The 27,273-nt window shown below is 37.8% G+C and overlaps 1 protein-coding gene across 2 annotated transcripts in view; it reads right to left on the bottom strand.

Annotated features, from left to right (window-relative positions):
* LOC126282197 (RNA-binding protein 33-like) overlaps positions 1 to 27,273 on the bottom strand; it is a 225,594-nt gene that overhangs the window by 9,033 nt on the left and 189,288 nt on the right. Inside the window, exons 15-17 of one of the 2 annotated variants that reach the window (XR_007551347.1) lie at positions 23,732 to 23,983; positions 15,799 to 15,951; positions 15,458 to 15,673 (exon numbers count right to left, since the gene is read on the bottom strand). Coding sequence is in view for 1 of the 2 variants with exons in the window: in XM_049981730.1 (XP_049837687.1) it covers positions 15,539 to 15,673; positions 15,799 to 15,951; positions 23,732 to 23,983 (540 nt within the window). In the remaining variant the exon portion in view is untranslated. Of the gene's footprint in view, positions 1 to 13,900; positions 15,674 to 15,798; positions 15,952 to 23,731; positions 23,984 to 27,273 lie in introns of those variants that run through there. The other variant, XM_049981730.1, reaches the window with a different exon arrangement.

Raw genomic sequence — 27,273 nt, 5'->3', positions numbered from 1 at the left:
AAGTATCCCTTGTACTTCTGGATTGATTGACATTAGGAACCCTGTCTAAGTTAAAGAAAGACAAGTCCAATGAGAATATTTCTAGGATTAACAATAAGGCATCATTTGGAATTGTACAGCACTCGCTTGCAAATCTCTATAGATCACCTCGTTGCACCCTTTCAAATACTGAAACTGGTTTCACAAGCTGTAACCCTGCATGGTCGCACCATATCCCACAACAGGTGGTAATACAAATCTATGGTATGTATTGATTATTTTCAAGAGAAGTTAAAAATTTCTGTATTTGATGTTTATAATTTTTGTGCATCACATTTGTATATTTCCTGCACATTTGTATATTTCCTGCATGCCTCCTCTCTGTGGTGTCTGAAATTCTGACAGTTATCGGAGAGGAGGCATGCAGGAAATATACAAATGTGATGCACAAAAATTATAAACATCAAATACATTATATTATATTTTATAAACATCATCAGACAATCAATCCAGAAGTACAAGGGATACTTGGAATAATGACAATATGAAGAAATTAATCTGTGGTAAAATGAATGGGATTCTTCAGATACAGGTGCAGGAGAATATATGATAAGGGAGACACTAACAATGTGATTTCTTCACCCATCAAGAAGACTGACATATTACCTGCACAGTCATGGCTGGTATCTGCATAAAATCAGAAGATAGACATATGATAGTTGCCCTACAACACTGAGGACACTTTGGAACACATTTTGTAGGACTGTGCTCTATGAAGGTGCTGTGGGCAATGGTTGTCACAGGTGAAGTATTCTTGGATCCCAAAGCAGCATTGAGGAAAATGTCAACCTTGCATTTTGGATAATAGAATACCTAGGAAACCATCAAGGACTTCATGAGGCATTCAGCCACATATCAGTATGCTGCCACCTGTGCTTATCAACATCTTTTGCAGATGGAAAGAAGGTAACTGAGGTGACGATCACTGAATGTAACAATCTTAAAGACAGTCCACTGCACTAGTGCAAGTAGTTATGTAAATGTGGGTCCCAAGAAGTTACAGTGAATCATGGAGCCGACTGCTATGGTGGAAGACATGTCACCCTACACCCAAGGAATTCAGCAGACACTGGCTGCTGTAGTTTTAAGGGCAGATTCAGTAGAAGAAACAATCTTCAGTGGTAGAGATGTAATAGTACTGCAATGAAACAATGACCCTAATGAATTAACAATAAGACAAGTTTACTGAAGTCATAGAAGCAGTAGTACTAACAGAAGTATTAAAAGTTGGTTAATCAGTTAAAGTGTCAATAGTAGTTTGATGGTGGTAGATAGTAGTTCTTTCTTTTCCTGTGTCTTTGTCGTACTATTAGGCTTTTTTTCTTTGCAGTATTTGTAAGTACCATGTAGAAGCAATTTTATATACACATAAGTGGGTTGCATTCCTTATTTTAGTCTTTCAGATAGCAACACTGTAATTGTGAGAAAGTAATAATTCCACAGCTGACTGCTATGCATACTGCTTCATCAGCCGCAATCAATCGCTTGGTTGGCAACATATGCCAATATTTGAATTGGATGAAGTAACTGGACCTCTGTCAGTACCCTCTGCTTTTTTCCATCCTCCAGTCCTGAGCATTATCCATACTGTGCATCTAAACATTACCCCCCCCCCCCCCCCCCCCAATTCTCTGCCATCCACCCTATGACAGCATCTCATCTTCGCTGCTTCTGGGCCGTCTGTTATGAATGGCACTGAAACTTCTCCACAGCACTGATACCCAATTTGGGTCCTCCTGAACAACAATTTAAAATCCATGTCCAGACAGCTACAAAGCCCCAACAGAAAAGCTATCACTTCGAAAAATTATCCTGGGAAGACAATCGATAGGTCATAACTGGGAAGCACACATACCACCATTAGTACCTATATGGCTTACAGGATGGTGTAAAAAAACCGCATAAAGAACAATATCCTGTCTCCCTGATTTCAGGCAAATGTTGCACCCAAAATTTCTACACTTGAAAACTATGTTGACTGCTGCCGTCAACCATCTAACCAACTGTGCTATTGCAATAAACTAAAACCACTTGTGATTCCCCTTGTAGTGGCTCAGAACAAAAGACAATAAGCTGATTGCATCACCAGAAAAACAGTTGCCTCATGTTGATGCAATTAAGAAAAAATTACTTCATCACTACCATCAACACAAAATTTTTGCACAAGAATTAATTTTAGTGTGTCACAGTCTGACACAAAAATCTATGGTTTTTTTATGCTTTCTTAAGTAGCTGCACATGTAATAGGACACATGTTGCAGAAAATGTATAATTAGATATCTCTCCAATTTTCAGAAGGGAGAAACTGCTGAGATTTGGTTTACTTGAGGAAGTGTATTTCAAATTATCAGTACATTAGATCTATTGATAGGAAAAGGTTTTAAAGTGATTTCACACATGATTTGGCAGGGATATAATCAGCAAAGAACAGTAATGGACAAAACCAATCCTCATGGATCAAGGCTGCCGAAAATCAAACAGGTTCTTATAAATAACTGCAGATGAATATGACACCAACAACACCAGGAGCCAAGCATACTCCAAAACCTGTCCCACCAGTCAGTCCGTCATTAGCTGCTCAAACTGAATATTACATTTCACCATGGGTGAGTTACACTCAAAGAGTATGTAGAATTGTTGCGACCTAGTGATTTTATGATACAGAAGTACTTTTCTAAGAATGATGCTGTCTTTCAAGATTATGAAGCCTCATTTTACACACCAAGTTATTTTCAGATATTCTTTGATGAAAGTGGGTGAAATCAAACATTTCTCCTGGTATGTTCCATCATCCAATATAAACAATATCAAGTGGCTGTAGCTAATTTAATAGCTGAGACTTGATTGCACATTTCCTCTCCCAGCACTACTGATGGGACATTCTGCTACACTGCAGGATGAACGGTTCACAATTTTTCTGGAAATTGAAAAATGTGTTCATAAATTTAGAAAGAAAAGTCTCGGTTGAATAATGGCCAATATACCACTACAAAACAAGCAACATAGAAAATATTTATTAGTCTGACACAAAATAACAAATACTATCTAATGAACAGAATCACTCTTTACCAAATAAGCTAGAAATGGTCATCACTGAAGTTGATACAGGATTATGTACGTTTTATCAAATTCTGAGATATGTGTAGCAGCTCTACATGAGGAATGGCAAGAGTAGTATTCACTGTTCTGTTGTGGCTGTTACAGTACCTGGGAATTATCTGAATATACCTGACCTTGCAGTTTTCACCAGTGTGAGAGATTAATCAATCTTGAAGGCCAGGAGATCTTACTGTCTTTGCTGACTGTTCTTTTAAAATCAGAAGCCTAATGATCATGCAAGAAGGAGTGCCCAATGTTGCTGAAAATATAATTTTTCCTTTTCAATCATTTCATCCACAAAGAGATAAATTACATTTCAAACATACCAAAAACACTTTTTGGGCCAGTTTCACATACTTTCCATTGAGTCATAAATGAGCAAGCGAATAGATAGGGTCCAATGCTACACTTATCTTGTTCACTTTGCTGTTTAAATTGAGTAATCAATATACACTTTTGCTAGTATGGCTTCAGAATTAGCACTCCACACCTTATCCTGTTAGTGTATACTACCAAAAGACTAGCATTTCATAATATCTATGGTCTTTAAAGATCAAAACCTGATACCTCTACATGCAATATCAATCATGAACAATGATCAAAATGGCAACCTTAAAAGAAAAGTGAGCTTTTGATGGCACAAGGGTGTGGAAGATTGTTCACTGAAAATAATGCATTTGTTCAAGCAAAACTGAAATGAAGGAAGATTAGAGTGCAACGTCCTGTCAACAGCATGGTCATGCAAGATGGCAAAGCAGAAATGGAAAGATGTATGCAACATAAAATGGTTTTCTGAAATATACTATCAATCTTTTAAGGGAAATAGGTCATGCCCTGAACAGTTGTCTGTGAGCCTTTCTTTCCATTTACAGATTTGGCTCCTTCATTCTACCAACAACTCTTTTCTAATTATCTGCTAACACCTACTAACAAAACAATAACATTTGTTGCATTTAAAAAGTCAAACTGGAAGTACAGAGCAAACAAATTAAAATCGGTTCCTTCTCAAACATAATGCATCTGCAGTATCACCTCTTTGTCAAGATAATGCATCTGCCGCATCATCGCTTTGTCTTCCTACACAAAAAAAGGAACTACTTTGTTTTTCAACTTGTATAAAATGAGTTATAATTCGTGAGCTTTAGACAGCTGTCACTGGCATGTTGAAACTACTGTCTTCTTGGGACTGATGTGCGCCCTCCTTATATATGCAGAGCAGAAAAGCTCAGAGTCTTATAGAGGTGGATCGAATTATGTGAAGGGACATCGAGCAGAGTGCGGCAATTTATACTTTCATCAGCTCTCTGCAGTGCCACATGATGCAAAAAGAGTACAAGGGCCCATACTGTATCCAAAACTGCCATTCCTGTCCCCTTATAACTACTGGGCATGTTATTGCTCCATATCCAAAATTTTAAAACCTTTCCACCATGATCTATGAAGGGTGCACCTCTAGCTATTATTGAAATTATTGTGCCATAATTGAAACACAGTTGCATTTCCAGTTACTGAAGCCCAATAAGTTGTCTGACTGACCAAGATTATCTTTTTTCTCTGAACAGTATTTAGTGTTCATCCTCTGGACAATATTCTGGCAGAACCAACTCATACTCACATTTAAAGCAAACCACTTGTGATAGAGCAAATGGTTAGTTTCATGTAAATACTGCAAGAGTTACACAAAATACTGGCTACACTTGGCCAATGTATTTTTTCACAAGGGGGAGCATATTTCAAATCTTCAGAGAAAGCTGGAACTATCTCAATCCATATCAATGGGAAACCTTTACTCCCTTGCCAGTTGAAATATCACACTAAGGATGTAATATCATCACTCTGGCATCTTCCTCTGAGCCACAAAGCATTCATCACCAACTGTACTTCAAAGTGTTCATCATATCTTTCTTGGTGCAGCTGTTATCCTTGAAATGTGTCCTATAAATGGTTGAATTCAGACTGGAGATGTTCACTGTGTGTTGCTTGACCCTCTTCCCTTAACATTAGCTGCACCTGACCATGAGGAACCTGAGGGGCACCTGGACGTGTCTGTGCCCTATGGGGCAGTGTTTGAACAGTCTGATGTAACTACTGAAGACAATGGGAGTGGCAACTGTCAAAACCAAGAATTATAACTTAACTGATTTGTTCGAAATCTGAAAAAATTTTACTCAGTTATGCACTGAGAAAGGTTGTGAAAATACAAACACACTCAATAATTCCACAAAAAATTAATAGAACTAGAATGCTATTACTTAGTGTGTTATGAAAAGGATTGCACAAATGGTAGATGTTATACTTACTTAGGAACCTCAGCTGAACATGAAGGTGCTCAGTGGCACTGTATCTCTTAACACAAGCTGTATAGCTTATACAATAAATAGTACGAAAGTAAGAAAACATGGTGGCTCTATGAAAGAACGTATGACACTCGATACATCAACTAACAGTGACGGTAAACAAGGTTCACATGTAGACTTTTAACATTTGGTTTAAAAATATGATAATTAAAAATCTACGATGAAGTAAAAACTGAATGAGTACATCATAACTGAGAAAAATATTGTGTTTCCTTTTTATGGTTTCAGACGAAAGACATGAGAGAAGAAAGAAAACAGATGATGAAAAGAAAGAAACAAGAAATACTATTGTTTCAAATAGTATCAGTAGTTGGAAGAACCACCTGATTTGAGCAAATAGTGATCAAATGATCACTGATGATATCACAGATGAGAGAAAGAATGCCCCTCCAGGATTACAGATAATTTATATTTTACAGCACACACAAATCAGCCTGTGTGACACACAAAACGTTTAAAAGCAAATTTCAATACTTGCAGAGCATTCTTTCTCATATAAATTGAGAGTAGACTGATTTCCTCACTTAATACATTAATGGAAGACCAACAATAATTACATTACTTAAATATAAAATTATAAATAATTCTGGTTGTGTGGAAAATATTTACAAAGCCATCAAAAAGAAATGGCTACAACATCCAAGAATATACTATAAACACACAATGGTAGAACATAAAAGGCAGTAAAAAATAAATGCTGCTGTTTACAAACGCTAACACAAACTGAACAGGTAAAAAGTTAAGGAAATTGCCAATATTCAGTCTTAAATACAATCACAGCTATGTTGCACATATTAATATGAATTCTAATATTAAAACGAAAGAAAAAATATGCACAGTACTCTAATGCTCTTACGTTTTAGGCACCAAAATCAATAACATCCCTAACAGCACATTTCTGTGGAAGCTGATAGCTAATTATGATCAAATGTCAAATGAAATTTCTTTGGGGTTGTTGATAAAATAACGAAAACATTACAAAACAAAAATTAATAATGTAAACACAATAAATATAACAACAAAAAAGGAAGGTTGAAGATGAAAACTGGCTACTCAGTTCAGATGTAAACAATGCAAATATGAATGAAATTATGATTATTTAAAGATATTAATGCAATACTCCAATGCTAGTTGTGAAATGTTATCACAATCAGATCATATATGTCTTATGAATATGAGACAGCTCCTATGTTCTTAAAATGCTCTTATGTAAAGTGTAAATATAGCACCAAGTTGCATTTCAATGCACTAACTCACCATAGAAAATTATTAAAACAATTTTCACAACAAGTAAACAAATGCAACAAAATAAATATTTTTTTACAATTACAAAAATTTGTACTATTGAACAAGATTGTCAAATATTTTTTTTTGGACAACAAGGCACTTTTAAAAATGTACGTGATGGCTATCTCTGTTGGATTAAATCAACACTGATTGCACCTCCATATAACATAATGAACTGAGGTGAATCAGATAACAGCCATTCAAGTTTAAAATGAGTTTTTACAACTACTTTCCAAGTTTTATAGGATACACAAAGTAAATATGAATTCCATAAAACAATATCTTAAATGAATAAAGTATTTTCCATTGTTTTACTGCAACTTACTGAGTTCAAATGTTTTCCAGCGAATTTGACAAGCAGGCTTTGTATTTTAAGCTTTTAGTCTTAATAAACAGTCTGTACTTCCACCAAACAATACATGTTTAAGTTACTTTTTTAAAACAAAATTGTCAGTAACAGGACTTCCATTTCTGCAATTTTAAAACAAAATTGTCAGTAACAGGACTTCCATTTCTGCAATCACCAGCAAAGCAGTACCTACTCCCTACATCTGCTCAGTGATGCTTATGAACTGTACAGCTCCTCAAAATAAGGTTGTTGTTTCACTTCTGTACATCTCTTCACAACTGTTGATTCTTTTTACCACTGAAGTAGTTCAGGAGTTACAATTACAACACAGCTACAAAGTCAACAAAGAACACAGCTGTTTGTGGAAAATACTTTATAAATTATATACATGAAATCAGTATCACCTATGTCCAGTCAACTGGTGTCACTTTACAGGAGATTTTCCAAGTAGGTTTTATACTATGCAATTAATACAATGCAACATATAGATGGCGTCTGTCACCTGAATGTAGCATTATCTTTGTAAACTGGGGATTCTGTTCACAGTTTTTTCTTTGGTCATAAGAAATTTATTTTGCCAGAACTACTGCATTTTTCTTACATTATTAGTGTTACATCAGGGCACACATAGCCTGACTATTCTGTGTGCTTTTGAAACACATTGTCCTCATTCAAAGTTATTGATATGTTTCATTCAGCATGTGCGGAAATTACTTTATAGCCGAAGTAATTCTAGAGGTCTTTGGAGTGTATCTTTAGTTTCTTCTGTAACAAAGGAAGGCAGTAGTTATTTGTTATTTTACAAGCAATAAATTTTTATTATTCAAGTTACATCATCTTATTTTCTGAGATCTTTATCTTTCTTCATCCTTACACAAGGTGTAACATGATTCTGAGTCACCTATCACTAATTTTCTCTTTCCTCATGTGGTTCTGAAAATTAAGTATACTATTAACTATTTTTGTATGTTTCTATTGATGCACTGAGAATTTCACGTCCTGCAAATAAGTACTGGCCAGCCCACCTGTCATTCTCTGAATTTTAACAAATTTCTGAATAGAATTATCCTTTTTGTATAATATCTCTGTTCTTTAGGTTCAAACTATCTTTCCTACAGTTAAATTTGTTTTTGGGTGGGATCTGCCTTGAGCAAAACACATTTTTTCTCAACTTTCAACTCAATCAGCAGAATTTTATTTTCTTCTGATTGAACAACAGGGAAAATGCTCTTTACTACTTGTGTGGGTGTAGCCCCCCCCCCCCCCCCCCCCCCACACACACACACCAAAAGATAAGCAAAATCATCCACACTGAGTTACTCTAGTTAATATCAGGCATATTCATAACATTCTCAGTTGTAAACAACTTTTTCTACATTAAATTCTATTTGGTTGCAGATGAACAACTGTAAAAGGAAAACACCTATAATGCAAAACAAACTAGAAAAATCAAAGCATATGCTAACAAGGCATACAGGGTGAGTCAGGAGGAATGGTAATGCTTTGAGGAGTGACAATATTGGTGATTCTGAACATAAAAATGTCATATGAACATATGTCAAGTTCTTAACACCTTCTGTGGAAACTAAAAAACAACTTGGAACAGGACAAATGCAGGTGATAGTACAAGGGCTGTTTGAAAAGCTCTTGGCCCAGAGATTACAGCACTAGTCACATGATTTTCCCCTCTTACAATGATACACATGTTTGTAGACACCACACAGAATTGCAAGTCATTTCAGGCAGCAGTCAACTGTAGGCAGTCTTTTTAAGTAGTTGTTATGTGTATGATGATGAAAACAGAAAAAATTGAGTATTGTGCAATAAAATAATGTCATGTTGCTAGGGCCTCCCATCGGGTACACTGATCGCCAGGTGTAAGTCTTTCGATTTGATGCCCCTTCGATGACCTGCATGTCGATGGAGATGAAATGATGATGATTAGGACAACACAACACCCAGCCCTTGAGTGGAGAAAATCTTCGACCCAGCCAGGAATTGAACCCGGGCCCTTAAGACTGACATTCTGTTGCACTGACCTCTCAACTACTGAGGCTGGACAGTATTATGCAATGATTAAATTTTTTCATAAAATAAGGCTTAACACTGACTGAAATTCATTTGCAGCTTGTAAGTTTGTGTGACTGTTCTTCACCTTCAGTTCCCACCATTAAGAAATGGGCGGCTGAGTTTAAACATGGCTGTAGCATCCAAGATGATCCATGCAAAGGACGTCCAAAAAGTACAAGCACACTGGAAATCATTGACAAAGGGAACAATATGATTTCGGAAGATGGGTGCATTTTGCTAATGCTCTGAGGTATCAAACATCTGGGTCACATCTTGCACCAGGAACTGAAGATGATAAAGCTTTGGTCAGGAAGCATGCGCCACTGCAGATCACAAATGCATTCACATGACATTTTCTGAAAAAAATGCTTGGTGCATTTTAAGAAACACAGAAGTAACTTTTTGCATCAATAAGTGACAAAGGATGAAACATGGATTCACGGCAACAAATCCAAATAGCTTCTATGCAGTCAACAGAAGCTGATTCTTCAGCACTAAAAAAGCCAAGGCTCATGTCACTGGTGGGAAAGATCATGGAATCAGTTTTTTGGGATGCGAAAGGCATGTTGTTGATTGGCTACCTAGAAAATGGTAAAACAAAAACTGGAGAATATTACTCTCAACTGCTAATGAAACGTGATGAAAGCATTTGTGAAAACAAACTTGCTTTAAAGAAGGAAAAAATCATCTACCATCAGAACAATGCACCTCCCAACAAAATGTCTTGGCAACGGGTAAATTGAGGGGTTTGCACCATGAAATACTGGAACATCTACATTATTCCCCAGATTTGGTTCCCTTGGTCTTCTATCTATTCTCCTAGCTGAAGAAATTCCTCAATGGTCAGCACTTTTTGTCCAATCATGAAGCCATTGTGGCTGTAGATGGGTACTTTGCAGCACTACTAATGTTACAGAGAGGGGATAACGGCATTAGAACACAGCCGGATGAAATTTACTGATATTAGAGGAGATTATGTTGAGAAATAAAACTTCTTTGAATGAAAGCATAAATTATTATTTTCACTACGAAGCCGAGAATTTTTCAGAGTGCCCTAATATATGTAACATTGGGATCTAACATTTTGCTTAATTGTGCACATTTCATCACAAAGGATGTTCAAAACATCATCTGTCAACTGCAATGTATTTTGCAGTTCATGTAGACAGCTGCTTCATGGCTGATCTGAGCTCATTCACATTTAAAATACGAGCTAGTAGTTCTATATAGTAAGGAATGTCTTGGCTGCTGTTTCTGTCAAAATGTTCATAATTGGAGAAGTATCAACCCAAGTAGTGTACAAGTCAGTTGCCATAAAGACATATCAATGTGTATGTGTGGAAAAAAAGATATGGTATCAGAAAAAGACCTATGGTCAACGAAGACAAAACTACGTAACCTAATGTTGCTAGTGAAGGAGGACATGCAACTGATGCCTGTTATTTTCAAACAGCTGTATGTCGGTTACGGTTAAGGAGAGGGAAAACATTCCTTTATTTATTTATTTTTTCCTCCCAGAATCACTAATACAATCACCCCATAAAGAATGTTCCTTTCCTCCTCACTCAACCTGAATATAAAAAGTCTTGTCAGTTTTCAAAGTTGCAAACACTTTCTTAAAAACTCTCATTTATACAAGTACATCCAGTAAAAAGCTTTATCCAGTTGTTTAACAGAAAGAAAATAAGAGCCCACTGATGATGCTGAAACTTCAGCAATACATGTCTGGATAGTAGAAGAAAGCAAAAAAATTTGTTTCGCCCACTTGGATCCCACCCAAAAGCAAATGTATCTCTACGCAGGCAAGGACAGCAGAGCTTCAACCTCAAGATGAATATTTTCTACACTTAAAAATAAATGGAATCATTATAATGTATTAGAATGCTTTAACTTCGTGAAATATCTGTGAATATGAGTTCACCAGTCTTGCATTAGTAAACAAATGCCACAACTACAGGTCCTGAATGAGGAGAATAAATTTTCTTACTGCAAGCAGAGAAGTAACAACACTTTGCATCTACACATAGAGCTTACATTTTTGGACTTTGACAAAATAACCTTCTTAAAAATTAAACCAATATTCATTTAATTAAGCAAACATAACACATAAATAGAAATGTTGCTTATTTGGCAGACACATTACACTGATCATACTGGAACATTGCACAGTGCTGTTTTGAGTGTCTTCACATCAACATGGTAATGTGGGATTATCCTCCTTGTATTAGTTTTGATACTGATTTCATGTTCAGATTCCTAGCATTTACTGAATGCATGCTCCTGGTCACAGATCACTCATTAAGGGCTGAGATTTTGAATTTTGAAAAATATGTTACATTTTTTAGCAAGAAAGTTGAAGGTACATAACATGCAGTATCTATCCAGCATATTTTCAATACAATAATGAGTCCACTTAAGAGTTAATAAAACAATGATATAAAAATTTAAATTATACTGAGAAAGGATGTGCAATTTCCACAAAATGAAATACTTTAGTCCCAAGGTGCATCTCAACTATGTGTCTGATTTCAGTTTCAATTTATCATTGTACACTGTATCAATATGATCCACACTTTGCTTCATGCTTCCATTTCAGAAATAAAAATGGTGAGGCAAGGGCACGAAAACACTTGTTACTGCCTCAAAAAGCTGTACCTCTCAACCTTGTTGAAAGAGAAGTATTTATTAATACTTTTGTCACTAAATATACTGTGGAAATGTGATTTGGCTGTATATTCAACTAATAGATAGTTTTGCTGAAAAAAATCTGGAAATCAGAATGAAAATCCAGGAAAATTTGTTCCATTTTAATGTTTTCAGCATACTTGGATCACTGTTTCCTTTCTTTATTTTGTTGTAATTTTACATCCTCTAATTATTCCTGTACAGTCCACTCCAGTACAGTCTGTGAATATGTATAATTTTTCAACTAAAATTTATAATTTTCCATCAACAAACAAATACACAGACTTAAAATCATCCATGCTGGAATATGTATGTGGACTCATGACATTCTAAGCAGTAAATATTTGTGTCACACAAGCCCATATTGATGCCCAAGAAATCAGAGTCACTACATCTTCAAATCAGCAACAAAAGGCAAAATGCAGACTTGGGCACTCAATTACTCAACTCAAACACAATATATAATAACACATTCTGCAAGTATGTGGAATGCTTCAGTTAAATAAAACCTCTACACTTACTCAAACATGAGTGTTTAGAGGGTGGGTATTTAAGGCTGATTACACACACAGAGGGGAATAAGTGCAGTTAAAAACAGATACAAAATACAACCGCTCTGGATGAAACACATTGCTGAACCCTGATTAATAACTAAAATAGAAGAACCAGGTATCAGCAGTAAGTTCTTTGAAATTATGTTTTAAAGTAGCCTTTTTGATATTTTATATAGATGGACAAATAATAATATATCTTTTTATTAATATAATTAACCATTATAAGCAAAACACACATTCAGTGAGATGTGTTATAGATGAGTGTTTCTGACACTCAGCTTTATGAGATAACTGCAGACCAAACAAGACAGAATATGGAAAGAAAACCAAATTACACTCATACAATCAATTACTGGTTTACTGTTTGCGGTTTCACAAATATTAAAACCTATCTTTTGAACTATATTTAATAGAAACCTTAAGTAACTTACTTACTGAAGCTACTGTCCCAAACTCCAGTGTAATTCCCAGTTATTACAGCCATAATCCACAAAGTTTTGTGTGGACTGTTAATAAAATATTCATATTTTTAAAAATATGACTAAATGGTGAAAATACACATTACATCTTACTGGAGCTATGTGATACACTGGTAAAAACATTGTGGTGTATAAACATGAATTTTGTCAAAATATTGAAGACTGCCAATCACAGCTGGCTCCATAATATTGCTTTTGTGTTCCATTGTATGTACTTAGTGATCAGTTGCTAAAGCAGAATAATCTTCTAAAAGAATAAAAAAATGTATTTCTGTCTTTTTTAAAAAATAAGTAACAGCACAGTCTGTGAATTAAAATGGTGGTGGAAGTACAGCAATATTTCTGAAAAATCAGTTTATAAGGGTCATTATAAGTTGAGACAAAAAAAGAAGAGGTGCCAAAATACTACCCCTCCCAAGGAGGGAGGGGAAAAAAATACTGCAGCAGAGCCTGCTTGCCAGTGAACAGATCTATTGTGGTAATATTTTCAGTATTCTATGAAACTATTGTGAAACATCATAAAAATGTATACCTGCACTTGAAGTTTACTTGCATATTGGATGCCTGGTGCCAGTTGAGTTGATGGACTCGAATTTCCTCACTATTCAAGAAGCCAGTTTTCTGAGAACTATTTGTTGAAAATTTGTATCTTCTGGAAGTAAACTTTCAAAGTGAGTGAACTACCCCACAGCTTCTATCTGTCTAAAGTCTAAGGGCAGTAATGCTAAATCACAACAATATATACATACACTAACTTCAGAGTTGTGTGTCTTTCACAATCCTTTTGAACACTGTAGAATATATCTTCCTTCAAAAAATATTCCACTGCTTTTAAAAATATATTCTTCTAATTGACTGTTAGATTATGATTCACCATTCATGCTGATTAACTGCTTGCAACACGCACATTGCAAACGATATTCACTGTGCAAAAATTGATAGATTTCATTTTGAGGAACTTACTAAAGTAGTATAAAAAAGTTTTCATTCAGAAACAGATCTTTCTGTTAATCACTTATTTTACAAAGTCATACATGCTTCTTGAATGAAGCATTGTATAATAGTTGTATTAAACAAACTATTTTATGGTGCTTGAGAACAAGTCATGCAACTTATCCGTAAAGAAGTTGACAATGTCTGCATTCCTGTATCTTCACGACAACCAGTACAAAAAGAGGAGATAAAAATCATCCTAATTTGATAAAATAAGGATGAGATAATCCACAAACTAAACGAAACCAGTTTCATTTCTTTGTTGTAGCACAATACTTTCCAGCTTAGTTATGGAACTGCCACAGGCAGCAAAAAATTAGTAACATCTTCAGGCTTCTAAAATTTTGTTAGTTTCAAGACCACTGCGTCTTCTTCAAGTTCACATGAACACACACATTGTTAAAAATGTCACAACTTTCTTGGATAACTATGACAAAAATCTCTGAAGTCACAAATACTTCAAATTCAGTCTTTTTCTTGAGCTGCTGTGTTATGATGGAGAAGTATCTACTTCTTCAGTCTTGTGTCAAAAATGTTTTTTAGCTGCTCACAGCAGCTAGACATTCATTACACAGCAACACCAAATTAATTATATCTGTCCCAAATTCAGTCTTTTTCTTGAGCTGCTGTGTTATGATGGAGAAGTATCTACTTCTTCAGTCTTGTGTCAAAAATGTTTTTTAGCTGCTCACAGCAGCTAGACATTCATTACACAGCAACACCAAATTAATTATATCTGTCCCAATGACAAACAGCACCAACAGTCAACTAATATTGTTTTTCTCATTCCTGCAGGGCATGCACAGCAAATAAATGTACTTATGTAAGTTAATAGGCTAAAACCTTGTGTGTATCTGGCATGACACTGCCAAACAGGATAAATGTCAGAAGACTATTCCAACTGTAAACACCACTGCTATGTTAATGGAAGCAGCTATCTGTGATTCCCGGTTTCAACATTAAAGTTTTTCTGATTGTAAGTAATGTACTACACTGTTGTAAAATATTTAGTGCTTATGTTTAGTACACAGGCACTACATTAAAAAGAAAAGAAATTAAACTGCATACTCCAGAGAGGCCTATGCATGATTATTTACAGAATAAATAATGAGACAAAATATGGTCTTGTCATACAGTAATAAGAGAATGAGACCAAATTACTCCTTGATATTGGTGTTCTTAAATAAGCTACACGGTTGGCGATGCATATTAAGCAGCTGAAAGAATTTTTAACAATAAATTGTGAGGAGGTTTTTCAATATTCCTGTATTGCAGGAATTGTGTGTGTGTGTGGTGGGGGTGGGGGTCATGTGTGCTTGAAAACCAAAGAGAAAAATAGACAGGGACATGGACAGAGAGAGAGAGAAAGAGAGAGAGAGAGAGAGAGAGAGAGAGAGAGAGAGAGAGAGGACACATATTTTATTTTCAGTGCTCCCAGTGATCTCTCCTTTGTAAAGGCTGAAATACAAAGATAGCTGCTTCAAGAATCACGAACAAAGACTTATAACAATCTCTCCTTTCAATTTCAGTGACGTAAGTTATTACCTAGACTCTCTTTTCAGTAAGTAAATGCTGTGCAAGCCTGCAAAGAAAGAGTATAATTCCTCCACAATAATTCGGTGTCGTTTAAGGCACTAGTGACACCTGTATGAGTGAGAGGTCAACAATTTTACGCTGATAACGGTCGATGAACATTCCCGCTGAAGATGGGTTAGCAAAAGTGATGACTGCACGTCGATGCTGTGGCTGCATCTGCACTTTCTGTAAACAAAGAACGTATGACATTATACAGCAACAGGTGCTACACAAAGAAAGAAACTAACAAGCACAAGTGTGTGCGCGTACGCACACAACCACACACACACACAAAATACAAACATAGATACCTCAACTGTGCCAACACGCAGGCACATTCTGCGGAGTTTCATTTCATCAGTGTCAACGGAAAGGTTTTCTACTGCAACCGATTTAGATGTTCTTTGTTGGCCTGCTTCAACCTGATTCACTATAACTGTTCGATTTGGAGATGCAACTGCTTGCTGAAATGAGAGCAGGGATTGAACTGTTACATGCATGTCACTGGTATAAAAGAAAAAGATAATAATACAAAGAAACATGAATAAAATATTGTGCTAAACAGAAACAAGAAGCAGGAACATGAAAAGATGTTGAATTTCATTACTCTGGTGTAAAAACGTTTTCACCGAAATGAAATGGCAAAATAAAGTGTGTGGAAGCATTAGAAGAGAGTAAACATTGTTCCAGTATATCAGTAAAGAGTAGAAGTAACACATGCAGAGACAAGTGACTAAAAAGTATACCACGAGATAAATTAAGAACACACATGCCGACAAGAAGTAACTATTAGCCAATTCATAAATAAACAGAAACAAAAACGTCACCTGGGGAAAAAAAAGTCAAAATTATTTAGAACAAAAACCTCACTTTATTTCTCAAGACAGTCTCCATATATTCCTATACATCTGGTTCGTAAAGTTTCCAAGCTTTTTATTTGATCAGAAAAATATATTTCGTCACACACTGTAAATAAATACAGATGGCCATGATCACTTCCTTGTTTTACGAAAATTTCTTCCTAGTAACAAAATTTCATTTTAGCAATTATGAAGAAGCCATTCTGAGCTACATCTATAGAACAAAGTGGATGCAGAACCATTTAACTGCTCAAATAATGCACTTCAACTCCTGTTTCAAATTATCTAAGAATGAAGCACAGACATTTCTCCAGTAATCTAACCAAATAATACCTTGCCAATCCCAAGAAATAGTCGTCACCACTTTACAAGAAAACGAAATTGTCTTTGTCTTCTTTGACATAAATTCATCAGCCTAGTCTGTTGTACTGAATGGGGTTTCACCTCTGTGTGTTTGACAATGGAACAAAGTTTCATTCACTTTCATGACTAGGTAAAAGAAGTCCTTAAAACTGTAACTAACTATAACAAAACATTCTTCTGGACGTGTTTTTGGTCAAAAGTCAGAAATCACTGCATGAATTACACACACTGCTCTTTCTTTCACAATTGGTCAGGCAGCATATTTTGTACTAGTTTAGTTGGCATGTTTATAGTGTCAAATACCCCAGGCATTTTCACTCAGCAGTCTTTCATCATGCTAGAATGGATCTCAACTGTGGTGACTTCAACTGTGTGGCTGGTATGCATCCATGGCCTTATTTGAACTCAATCCATAAATAAACAAAAATATATTTTTCTCTCCACATCCTCACAAAAGGTGGACCTCTCTCGAAATGACGCCCTAGTGCCCGGTGTCTCCCTTATCATCTTCCCGCACAACCTATCCTACCTCCATAACTTATAGTTCTGAAAGCTATTATATTTTTTCTACTTTTGTGTATGATTATGCAGTACACTGATTTTCATTTGCTGATGGTAAGTAGTTGTAATTTTATAGTTTTCCGAAGTGAAGTTTGAAGTCATAATTTTATAGTTTTATGGAGTAAAGTTTTCTTTTGATGCAATTAATGACATATAGATAATGATAATGGAAACTCCTGGATGGGGCAAAATGTAAAATAAAGAAAAGGCAACCACTCCCCTTTAGCAAACTGATGTGTGCTGCAGAGACACACGTAACAGAACACTGCCTTAACTAGATTTTGAGCTCTGGTTCTGTTTCTGTTAGAAAGTACACACATTCACATACACAACCACACAGGCACCCAAATGCACAATACTGTGGCTGTAGTGATAGTCTCCTTCCACCAAAAGAAGAACTAGAGCTTGAAAAGTAGTTAATAATGTGTTCTGTTGTGTGTCTCTAGGTGCCACATATCAGTCTGCTAAAGGTGAGTGATTGTCTTTCCTTTATTTTACATAATAATGTGTAGAGAGGTGATTTGGTTTTAGCACAGATTATGGGCTGCCTGAGGGGTGATAGTGGCTGGAAGCTCCAGTCTCCTCCTCTAAAAGTAAAGGTATGTTACTGTGGACAGTGTTCCTGTTAACAGTTTCTCCCCAGTTCATGGTACCTGACGATACACATCCACATCAATACTCCACAATCCACTGCACGCTGTGTGGCAGAGGGTACCCATAGTCATTTTCTTTCCTGTTCCACTCGTAAATAGAGCGAGGGAAAAATGTCCGGTTTTGTCAAGATCTGCAAGTGAACTTGGAGGTGACACTTCTGCAGGTAGACTTATTTTCTTCTAAAGTAACTTCCCACGCTAACAGCAAAAAATAAACTGTCATAATCTGAAAATATGTGGCACAGAGAATTTGCATATCTCAGCTGAGCATGACTGGCATCCATTAAAGCTCAGTATATATCATCACGAAGAAGAGTCTTTTATGATCTTTTTGTGTTTACAGGATGTACTATTATTGAGAAAATATTGGTCTATGTCATAAAAGTGCTGCTCCGATAGCTTGATGAAGCCCGAGAAGGCTGTGTGTTCTACTAAGAAGGCACATCACTTCATCGTCACCATAAAGATTGGATTTGTTTCTAAATCTCACCACTGGATTGTCAGTGAGTTCACCGTCAAATTTTCAATTTTGCAGGTGTCCAAAACGGTAATATCATGCAAGTTTTTGTTTGTGTGTTGTGTATCCCACAAGGGCTGAAAATATGAAGTGGAATTCTTACAATGTTCCAATTCATAAAAAGGTGACATGTTATTTTGTTGTTGAAAGAACTTTATTATTACGTTTACTTATGCTGCACAACACAAAACTCTTTACATTGAGTGTGGATTCATGACAAGAAATCAAACAAAACACAAAATATTAGCCCATGAGTATCTCATTTTACATTGCTTTCCCACGACTGGAGGACAGCCGTTTAGCAAAGAAATTAATCTCAGAACAGCAGTAAAAGGTACCAGTGTGGCAGAAGTGGAATATTGTTTTGCAACTTCATGAAGCTAAATGATTTAAAATGGAGGTTCTTTAACTACAGGGCAAAAATAGTGGTGCTCCTACAAAACATGCGGCAGTTCAGCTGTAGGGTTGTTGCCAACTTTACCTTTATAAATGATAATATGTGTATGAGAATGAACATATATCCTGAATATCAAACAATGGAAATTCTGTTAGAAATATCAACAATGTAGGAAAAGACAGACTGAAGATGACACATGAAGTCTGCAACTTGATGTGTCTTCTTTCATGTTCATATATCCTGAATATGTAGATGTCCATTGCCTCAAAAGTTATAGACTGTGCACACAAAACCTATGAGGTAAGTTAGGTATGTGCTTAGAAAATGGATAGACATTTACTGCTTTCCACTATAATACAATAATTCTTCTTAACTATGTTTTTGGAAGAACTTTTACTATTGTATTAGTTACGCTTGAATTTTGCTCACAAGTGAAGTTGACATATTGTATGGTAACAGGTTGCAAACATTAATAAATTTCAAGGCAGTTTAATATATAGCATTGTGCAATACCTCTTCTTTTTCGAATTCAGGATGGTCTATCTAGATTGCAGTGCCCTCATTTTTGTCTGTGAGGGGGTGCACACGGTGGAATGGCTCAAGGACAAGGTGCCCACGACATCCCCATGGGAAGATGCGAAGCTGCTGGTTAAGACAGCAGTGAAGCTTCTTAAGACCGCAAAGATATCAATACCGGTACCGTAGATCATTAAGGAAGTCTCTCCTAAGACTCTGTTCGAGAAAATAAGATTCTATTGGAGAGTGATCAACCAGAAGGTTTCACCAGAAGGATGAACCCTGGTAGTGGAGGTAGGAGAGAAGTCCCTGAAGGTGATGAGGAAGCATGACCTGAAATTGATTTTAGGGTTCTCACAGGTCACCGTCAGGGTTCTCAAAAATGGCAGCAAGATGGAGACTCGAGGTGCTGCAGATTAATCTATAGCACAGTAAAGGAACCTCTGCTGCCCTGAGTCGCTGCCTGGGGAGGCAGGAAGTGGATGTGGCCCTGATACAAGAACCCTATTTATATAAAGGGGGTGTATCAGGCCTCGGTGGCACTGGAGGTAAGCTGATTTATGCTAAAAATCTAAGAAACTCCAAAACATGCATCTATGTAAGCAATGGAATTTCTTTCATGCCAATGATAGATTTCTGCTCAAGGGACCTAGTGAACATTAAAATGCAGCAATGTGAGGAAGGTATCATGAGGGAAATTATTTTGGCCTCAGCATACCTTCCTTAAGAAGACAGTTCTCCTCCTCCTTTGGAAGTGAGGAGACTGGTAGAGGCTTGCCATCGCCAAGGTAACCAACTGCTGGTGGGATGTGATGCCAATGGCCACAATCTAGTGTGGGGCAGCAAGGACACCAACAGTAGAGGTGAGTACCTTCTTGAATTTCTTTTAGCTAACAGCTTGGAGGTCCTGAACAGGGGCAATTAACCTACATTCAGGAATAACTGAAGGGAAGAAGTAAGTAATGTAACGTTTGATTCCATGATGACAGGCAGCTATGTCAAACAATGGCATGTGGTGTTAGAGCCATCCTCATTGGACCACATGTACATTAAATTCAAATTTGAAATGGGAATCAGACAGACAATGACCTATAAGAAACCCAGGAAAACAGACTGGGAGACATAGAAGAGGGACCTTGACTTAGGCTTATCGGAAATTAAAACCTCAATAAGGAATTAAGTAGAGTATGAGGAAGTAGCAGAGGCTGTTACCTATGTCATAGTAACTTCATATCAGGACAACTGCACAATCAACAAGAAGTACACAAATATGGTTGGTTGTTTTGGGGAAGGAGACCAGACAGCGAGGTCATAGGTCTCATCGGATTAGGGAAGAACGGGGAAGGAAGTCGGCCGTGCCCATTGAAGGGAACCATCCCCGCATTTGCCTGAAGCGATTTAAGGAAATCACGGAAAACCTAAATCAGGATGGCTGGATGCAGGATTGAACTATTGTCCTCCCGAAAGTGAGTCCCGTGTCTAACCACTGCACCACCTCGCTCGGTAAGTACACAAATAGGAGTGTGCGTTGGTGGAATAACAAATTGGAAATTCAAAGGAAACAGGTATGAAGACTGTTTAACATTGAGAGACATAGAGGTTCATGGGCTAAATATCATGAGGCCCTTGTCAACTATAACCTTGCAATCAGACAAGCAAAGAAGACGTCCTGGGAGGCATTCTGTGAGGAAGTGGAAAGCACGGCTGCTCAAGCCAGACTTCACAGAATCCTCACAGAGTACCAATCAATCCAGAAGGTACGTTGAGGAAGAAGGATGGGGAATATACAAAGACAGCACATGAAACCCTGGAACCGTTCCTCAAAACTCACTTTTCTCAAAATGCGCTGCCGGATAACACAGACTAGTATGTGATCCCGGAGGGACAACAGTTCTCAAGCACTCAAAGAGAGGACTGGGAATCAGTAAAGGAGTTTGTGGACTTGAATAAAATCCAGTGGGCGATTGGAACATTCCAACCGCTCAAGTCACTTGGCCCAGATAGAATTTTTCCAGCTCTCCTGCAACGGACAAGACAGAATCTCATAAGAGTCCTATGCAGGTTATTCAGGGTTAGCCTAGCAGTATGAATCATTCCCATTGCTTGGGGGGGCAGTGAAGGTTGTCTTCATTCCAAAGCCAGGGAGAAAGAATTGATCATACCAAGGCTAAGGATATGAGACCAATCAGTTTGTCCTCCTCCATTTTCAAAACACTGGAAAAACTGGTTTTGTATATGTCGGGGAGAGGAGGCTAATTAGGGCACCTCTACATTCAAACCAACATGCATATCAACCAGGTAAATCATGTGAGATAGCTGTCCAACAACTCGAAGAGAGGGTGGAGAAAGTGCTTCACTTACAAGAAATAGCCCTCTGCATCTTCCTGGATATTCAGGGGGGCCTCCAATAACACGACCTTTGATTCCATGGTAAGGGCAGCAGAGATGCATGACCTAGGGACCAGGGCCATGCTTAGTGGAAGGAAGGTAGAGGCTACCACGATGACTGAAAAGATGGTAATTAATACTACTAGAGGCTGCCCACAAGGAGTAGTTCTGTCCCCTTTATTGTGGAATCTAGTGGTGAATGAACTCATTGGGGAACTAAATTCCAGACAGTGCTTCTGACAAGGATACGCAGATGACCTTGTCATAGTAATACTTGGCAAATTTACTGCCACAGCTGGAAATATGGTTCAAGGAGGATTTGACATTGTGCAAAATTGGTACACTGAACAGGATCTGAGGTTTAATCCTAAGAAGACTGTTGTGGTGCCATTTACAAAGAAGCATATCCAACCTCAAGTTGGAATCTAAAGCTCTTCGATGAAACTCTACTTGTGAAGGGGATAGTGAAATATCTAGAGGTAACCTTAGAATAGGAGCTAACATGGACCCCTCATATTAAGAATATCTGCTCCAAGGCAAAAACTATTCTAGTGAGTACCAGAAGGGCTTGTAGTAAAAACTGGAGCGTAAACCCCAGAGGTATACAATGGATATACACCACAGTGGTTAGACCTAGGGTTTCCTATGGGATAGGTGTGTGGTGGAAGAAGGCAGAACAGTGGGTTACAGCTAAGGAGCTTGCTAAGGTGCAGAGACTGGCCTGCTTAGCCATAACAGGCGGAATTAGCAGCACACCAACCACTGGGTCGGAAGCCATGCTGGACATGCCTCCACTACAACTTTGGGTCAAGATGGGAGCAGCAGCTGGGGCATACAGACTTAAAACTGGCAAAAACTCATCGGGATATCCAGAATCACACACTAACATAGTGAGTGAGGTAAAATAGGAATGGCTGGGGAAATGCCTGCCGACTATATAATTACTCCCAACTGCTTCAACAAGCCTTACAATATAATAACCGGAAGCAGGGAGCAGTGGGAAAAATCAGTTCGACACCATATGGGGGACATTGTTTGGTTCACTGATGGGTTGAAATCAAACAGACATTGGGGCAGGGGCATATGGGGTTCAGCAAAGACTGGAGCGCATCATCTCTCTAGGAAAACTGGCCTCTGTATTCCAAGCTGAAATTAATGCAATCAGGGCATGTGTGGAGGAAAATATGCATAGGTGCTACAATGACTGTAGCATTTACATCTATTCAGACAACCAGGCAGCCCTGACATCACTGGCAGCTCCTCCAACAAGATCAAAAATTGTTGCAGAATCCAACAGGACTCTGGTGGAGCAAGGGGGAAGCAATAGGGTAAACCTAGTGTGGGTCCCTGACCACTCAGAGATCTGTGGCAGTGAACAAGCAGACAGATTGGCCAGGATGGGGGCAATGACTCCATTTATTGGATCGCAACCCGTTATGACAATCAGCAAGGCTATGATCAAACTGGGACTACAGAAACGGCTCAGGAAACAGCACGTAGAGTATTGGGCCAAGGTCCACAAACAAAAAACATGATAAGGTAATGATGCCCAAGCTATGTTTTAAAAGAAGCTCAGGACTGATGACCAGCTGTGGGAAGTTCAAAAAACGCCTACACACAATGGGTATAATGGAAGAAGACCCTAAATGTACGATCTGTGATAAGGTTGACGAAACTGCATCACATCTAATCTTCGAATGCATGGCATTGGAGAGCAAGAGATACAGAATCTTCGGGACAACTAAACCTGAAGAAATTGTGTCTAACAAAAAACTGGTAAAGGGACTCCTTGTACTATTTAAGGGCACTGGTTGGCTTTACTAAAGGAGTGATACCGCACAATGAACTCGGTTTCAGTGCGGGCAGTGGCGGGTTAGACCTAAGCTGTTTTAGCTTCCCTGTCAAAATCAAATCAAAAATGTTAAATATGCCTCCTCTGTGGGGCACAGGGTGCAGGAAATCTGCGTTGTCATTTCATGAATAACTAACCTGTCCTTGCAAGGCAGTACTCTTCTGAATAACCACTCTTTGCTGTTGTTGACCTGTGAGCAACTGAACACCAGTTCCGGATGATGCACCACGGAGTACCACTTTTCGTGCTTGTAGCTGTTGCTGGCCTACTACTGTGACTCTCTTTGGGTTCACCACTGTGGCGGTACCTGATGCCTGCTGAGATGGCGCCCTCACAATCCGCCCAGGTTGCATTCCTGGTGCAGATTTCGATGCTGCTGGTCCACCAATCTTGTAACACAAAATTATAAGAGTCATTTTTAGAAAAACAGGAAATATAAATGATTTTCAAGTTACAATCAACAGATTCCAGTTAATCATATCTCAACTGTTTTCAACAGTAGCTAAAAAAAAAAAAGAGACGTTGCCAAACTGGGCTCTTTGCAAATGATACAAGAACAGAACACTTACAACTAAAACAGCTGCAGACTGTTGAAGTGACTCTACAATTGATATAAAGTTCTTTAAAATTTCTATAAGGAACTTGTCGTGTCAATAATCACAAACAGCATTTTCTAACAATTTAAAGATAAATAATCATATAAAACTAACTAAGCAGTGTCTTATGCATTTGACTGGAAAGTATATTGCACAAAATTCTTACTTACAGGTAGGAAAGCAAACTAAAGGTATATTAATCAAAGAAGGCAATACACGGAAAAATTCCGAACATCAAGAAATAATTAATGTAGAGTAATGAAATTTCAGGAAACATTTGTCTAGGTAACGTGCTTAAGTGATTAATGTTGTAAGATCACAGGTTAAAGTAAGTGCAATAAAAGCCATTGCAAATGTGAAATGCTGGTACATCGATAACCAGTGTAATTGCCAGCATGTAAAATGCTAGCATGCAAACATGCATGCATTGTGTCGTATACATGCTGGATGTCAGTTCGTGCCAAAGAGTTCCATGCCTATTGCACTTGGTTGAGGTTGATTGCTGGCCCTCAACTGGTCTCCTCCTAACCAATACACGGCCATCACTGGCAATGAAGCACAAATGTCTTTCATCAGAAAGCACAATAGTTTTCCACTACGCCCTCTAATAAGCTCTCACTTGACACCACTGAAGTCAAAAATGACGATGGTTTGAGTTCACTGGAATGCAGGATACAGGGTGTCTGGCTCAGAGCTGTCCTTGAAGTAACTGATTTACAACAGTTCATTGTGTCACTGTGATGCCAACTGCCGCTCAAATTGCTCCTGCAGTCACAGTACGATGTGCCACAGCCAAACACAGAATATGATGGGCTTCCCTCTCTGTAGTGCCATGTGGTAGTCTGGAGCTTGGGCTTCTTGCAACCGTACCTTCCCGTGATCACCACCACCAGCAATCATTTACAGAGGCTACTTTCCTGCCAAGGCTTTCTGCAATAATGGGGAAGGAACATTCAGCTTCTCATAGCCCTATTACAAGATCTCTTCCAAACTCGGCGAGCTGCTGATAAGATATCGTCATCATCTTATAGGCATACTTGACTATCAACAACTCACCATGTCCAATCTCAAAGGTAACTATAGTGCGTGTCATTATGATGGTGGCCGAGTTTAGGTTTGTTCTGCGCATCTGACGTCACAAAACACAGTCAGCCAATGAACAGAGAACGACATTGCCAGAGCTCGACTGCAGTGCAGAGCACAGACGAGTGTCTTCAGTTTTAGAAACGTTCAGTCATAAATGAAGTAATTGAACAAAAGCAATGTCTTGATAGCAGACTTTCTTTTATAGAAAGTTTGGAAAAAGCTTTCTTTATAACAACTGCTTCATATTCTATTAATTAATTAAACCAAACAAGCAATAAGCCTCCTAATTCACGCGATAGCAAGGACAAGTGTTTGTATCATTTTCACTAACCGCTTTTTCGCAATAAAGAACAGCGATAATTGTTTATTTCCTATTGTACTTCGACAAAACGTGAGTAATTCATAGTCATACCAACAGTGTTATTCATGTTATCTGTTTTGTTTGTATATCGTCTCTTCCGCAGTTGCTGTTTTATTATTCATATTGAGATATATTCTTTTGTGACAGTATTGAAAGTATTATTTAGAGCTACTTGATTGTCTGACGCAATTCTTTGCTTCGCTGCTTTGGCATCATCATCATATTCAATATCTTCGTCGACTGGTCTATGTTTTGGCAAGTATTTGCTGTCTGTTGTGACAAACACAAATTGTTTGTGTAGTTCGCCTTACTGACGATATATTTTAGTTTCTATTTTTTATTACATCCACAATTCCGTTATGTGTCCTTCGCCAACTTTGTTTAATCAGAACTTTTTAGAAAAAAGTGAAATGACTCTGGTATAAACAAAACTTTTATTACAGTCGCGAAAGGCGGAATATTTCTCAATATTACATAAGACACCTATCTGGTTCTTAAATGAGATATTGTTATACAGTAAATTTTATATGAAATTTAGTTATCTTGTCACATTTCATTCTCAACACTGTGGCAACTAAAATCGACCATACGGAAAGTATACGCTATGGACTTTTACCTCTGCAAACTCTTCAAAATTTCGTGCAACGGTTTACTACATTGAATGCTGCACAATAACTACACTGAACATCGAAACAAAATTAAGTCAATGGGGGGAAGGTATCAGTCAAGAAAAGGTGTAAAAATCAAATTTTTGGGCTAAATAGTTTTTGTGAAGTCGAATGAGAAGTGTGTCAAAGCAATCAGAACACCATGTGTCTGCACAGGCAAGCAGTGCAGTGATGACAAAATCGCGCACAGTGCAGAATGCAGGGAGCACGTCTCTGTAGCAGTGAAAGGGTTAATGCGTCCGTGGTGGCTTTACTTCATAATCTGCGCGCTCCTCCCTAATCGTAAGTTTGCCAACTATACTATACCACGGCGCTGCTTCTATTGGCGCATGCGTCATTTGCAACTGGCAATGCAGCAATCTCCCACGTCTGGGTGGGCATGCGCGAGCAGCCAAGATAGAAGAACTGAACTATAATTCTTAACGGTTACAGTGCTTATGTAAAGAAAGCCTGATTTGTATCTTCATAGTGGCACTACTAGTGTCACTCTTACACGTCTGGTGTGAAATTCGAATAGCCTTCTTTTGGATGTAGCTACGCTACTCCCTTCAACGCCACCTAGGTACAAAGCCTACACATGCGAGCTGAGTAGGCTTTGTTCCTAGGTGGTGTTGCTTCCTTTGCTAGTCGGCAGAATACCTTTTGTTGCCTGTGCCATTACTGTTTTTGTAACTATTCTGCACAGTGCAAGGTTTGGCTTATGTATCTCAATGCATCCTTATAGTGATGTCTATAATTATAGACTTTGTAAGGAAGACTTGACTGCAGTATGAAGTGGTTCCTGATTAGTGACAATCATCATCAACATGGTCTGTCAACTGACGGATGGAACAGAGATACTCTAAAGGCGAAAACGAGAAGTATGACGATAACTATTTATTGCTAGGCTTCACAAACAGTACATTCAATGGTGAAGAACGTCTGCAGTGTGTAGTTTGTCTAACAATTTTAGCTGCTGATAGCATGAA

Source organism: Schistocerca gregaria, chromosome 7 (assembly GCF_023897955.1).
Source record: "Schistocerca gregaria isolate iqSchGreg1 chromosome 7, iqSchGreg1.2, whole genome shotgun sequence".
Classification (NCBI taxonomy): domain Eukaryota; kingdom Metazoa; phylum Arthropoda; class Insecta; order Orthoptera; family Acrididae; genus Schistocerca; species Schistocerca gregaria.
The sequence above is the reverse complement of the archived record's forward strand: the minus strand, read 5'-3'. Positions and strand labels throughout refer to the sequence as shown.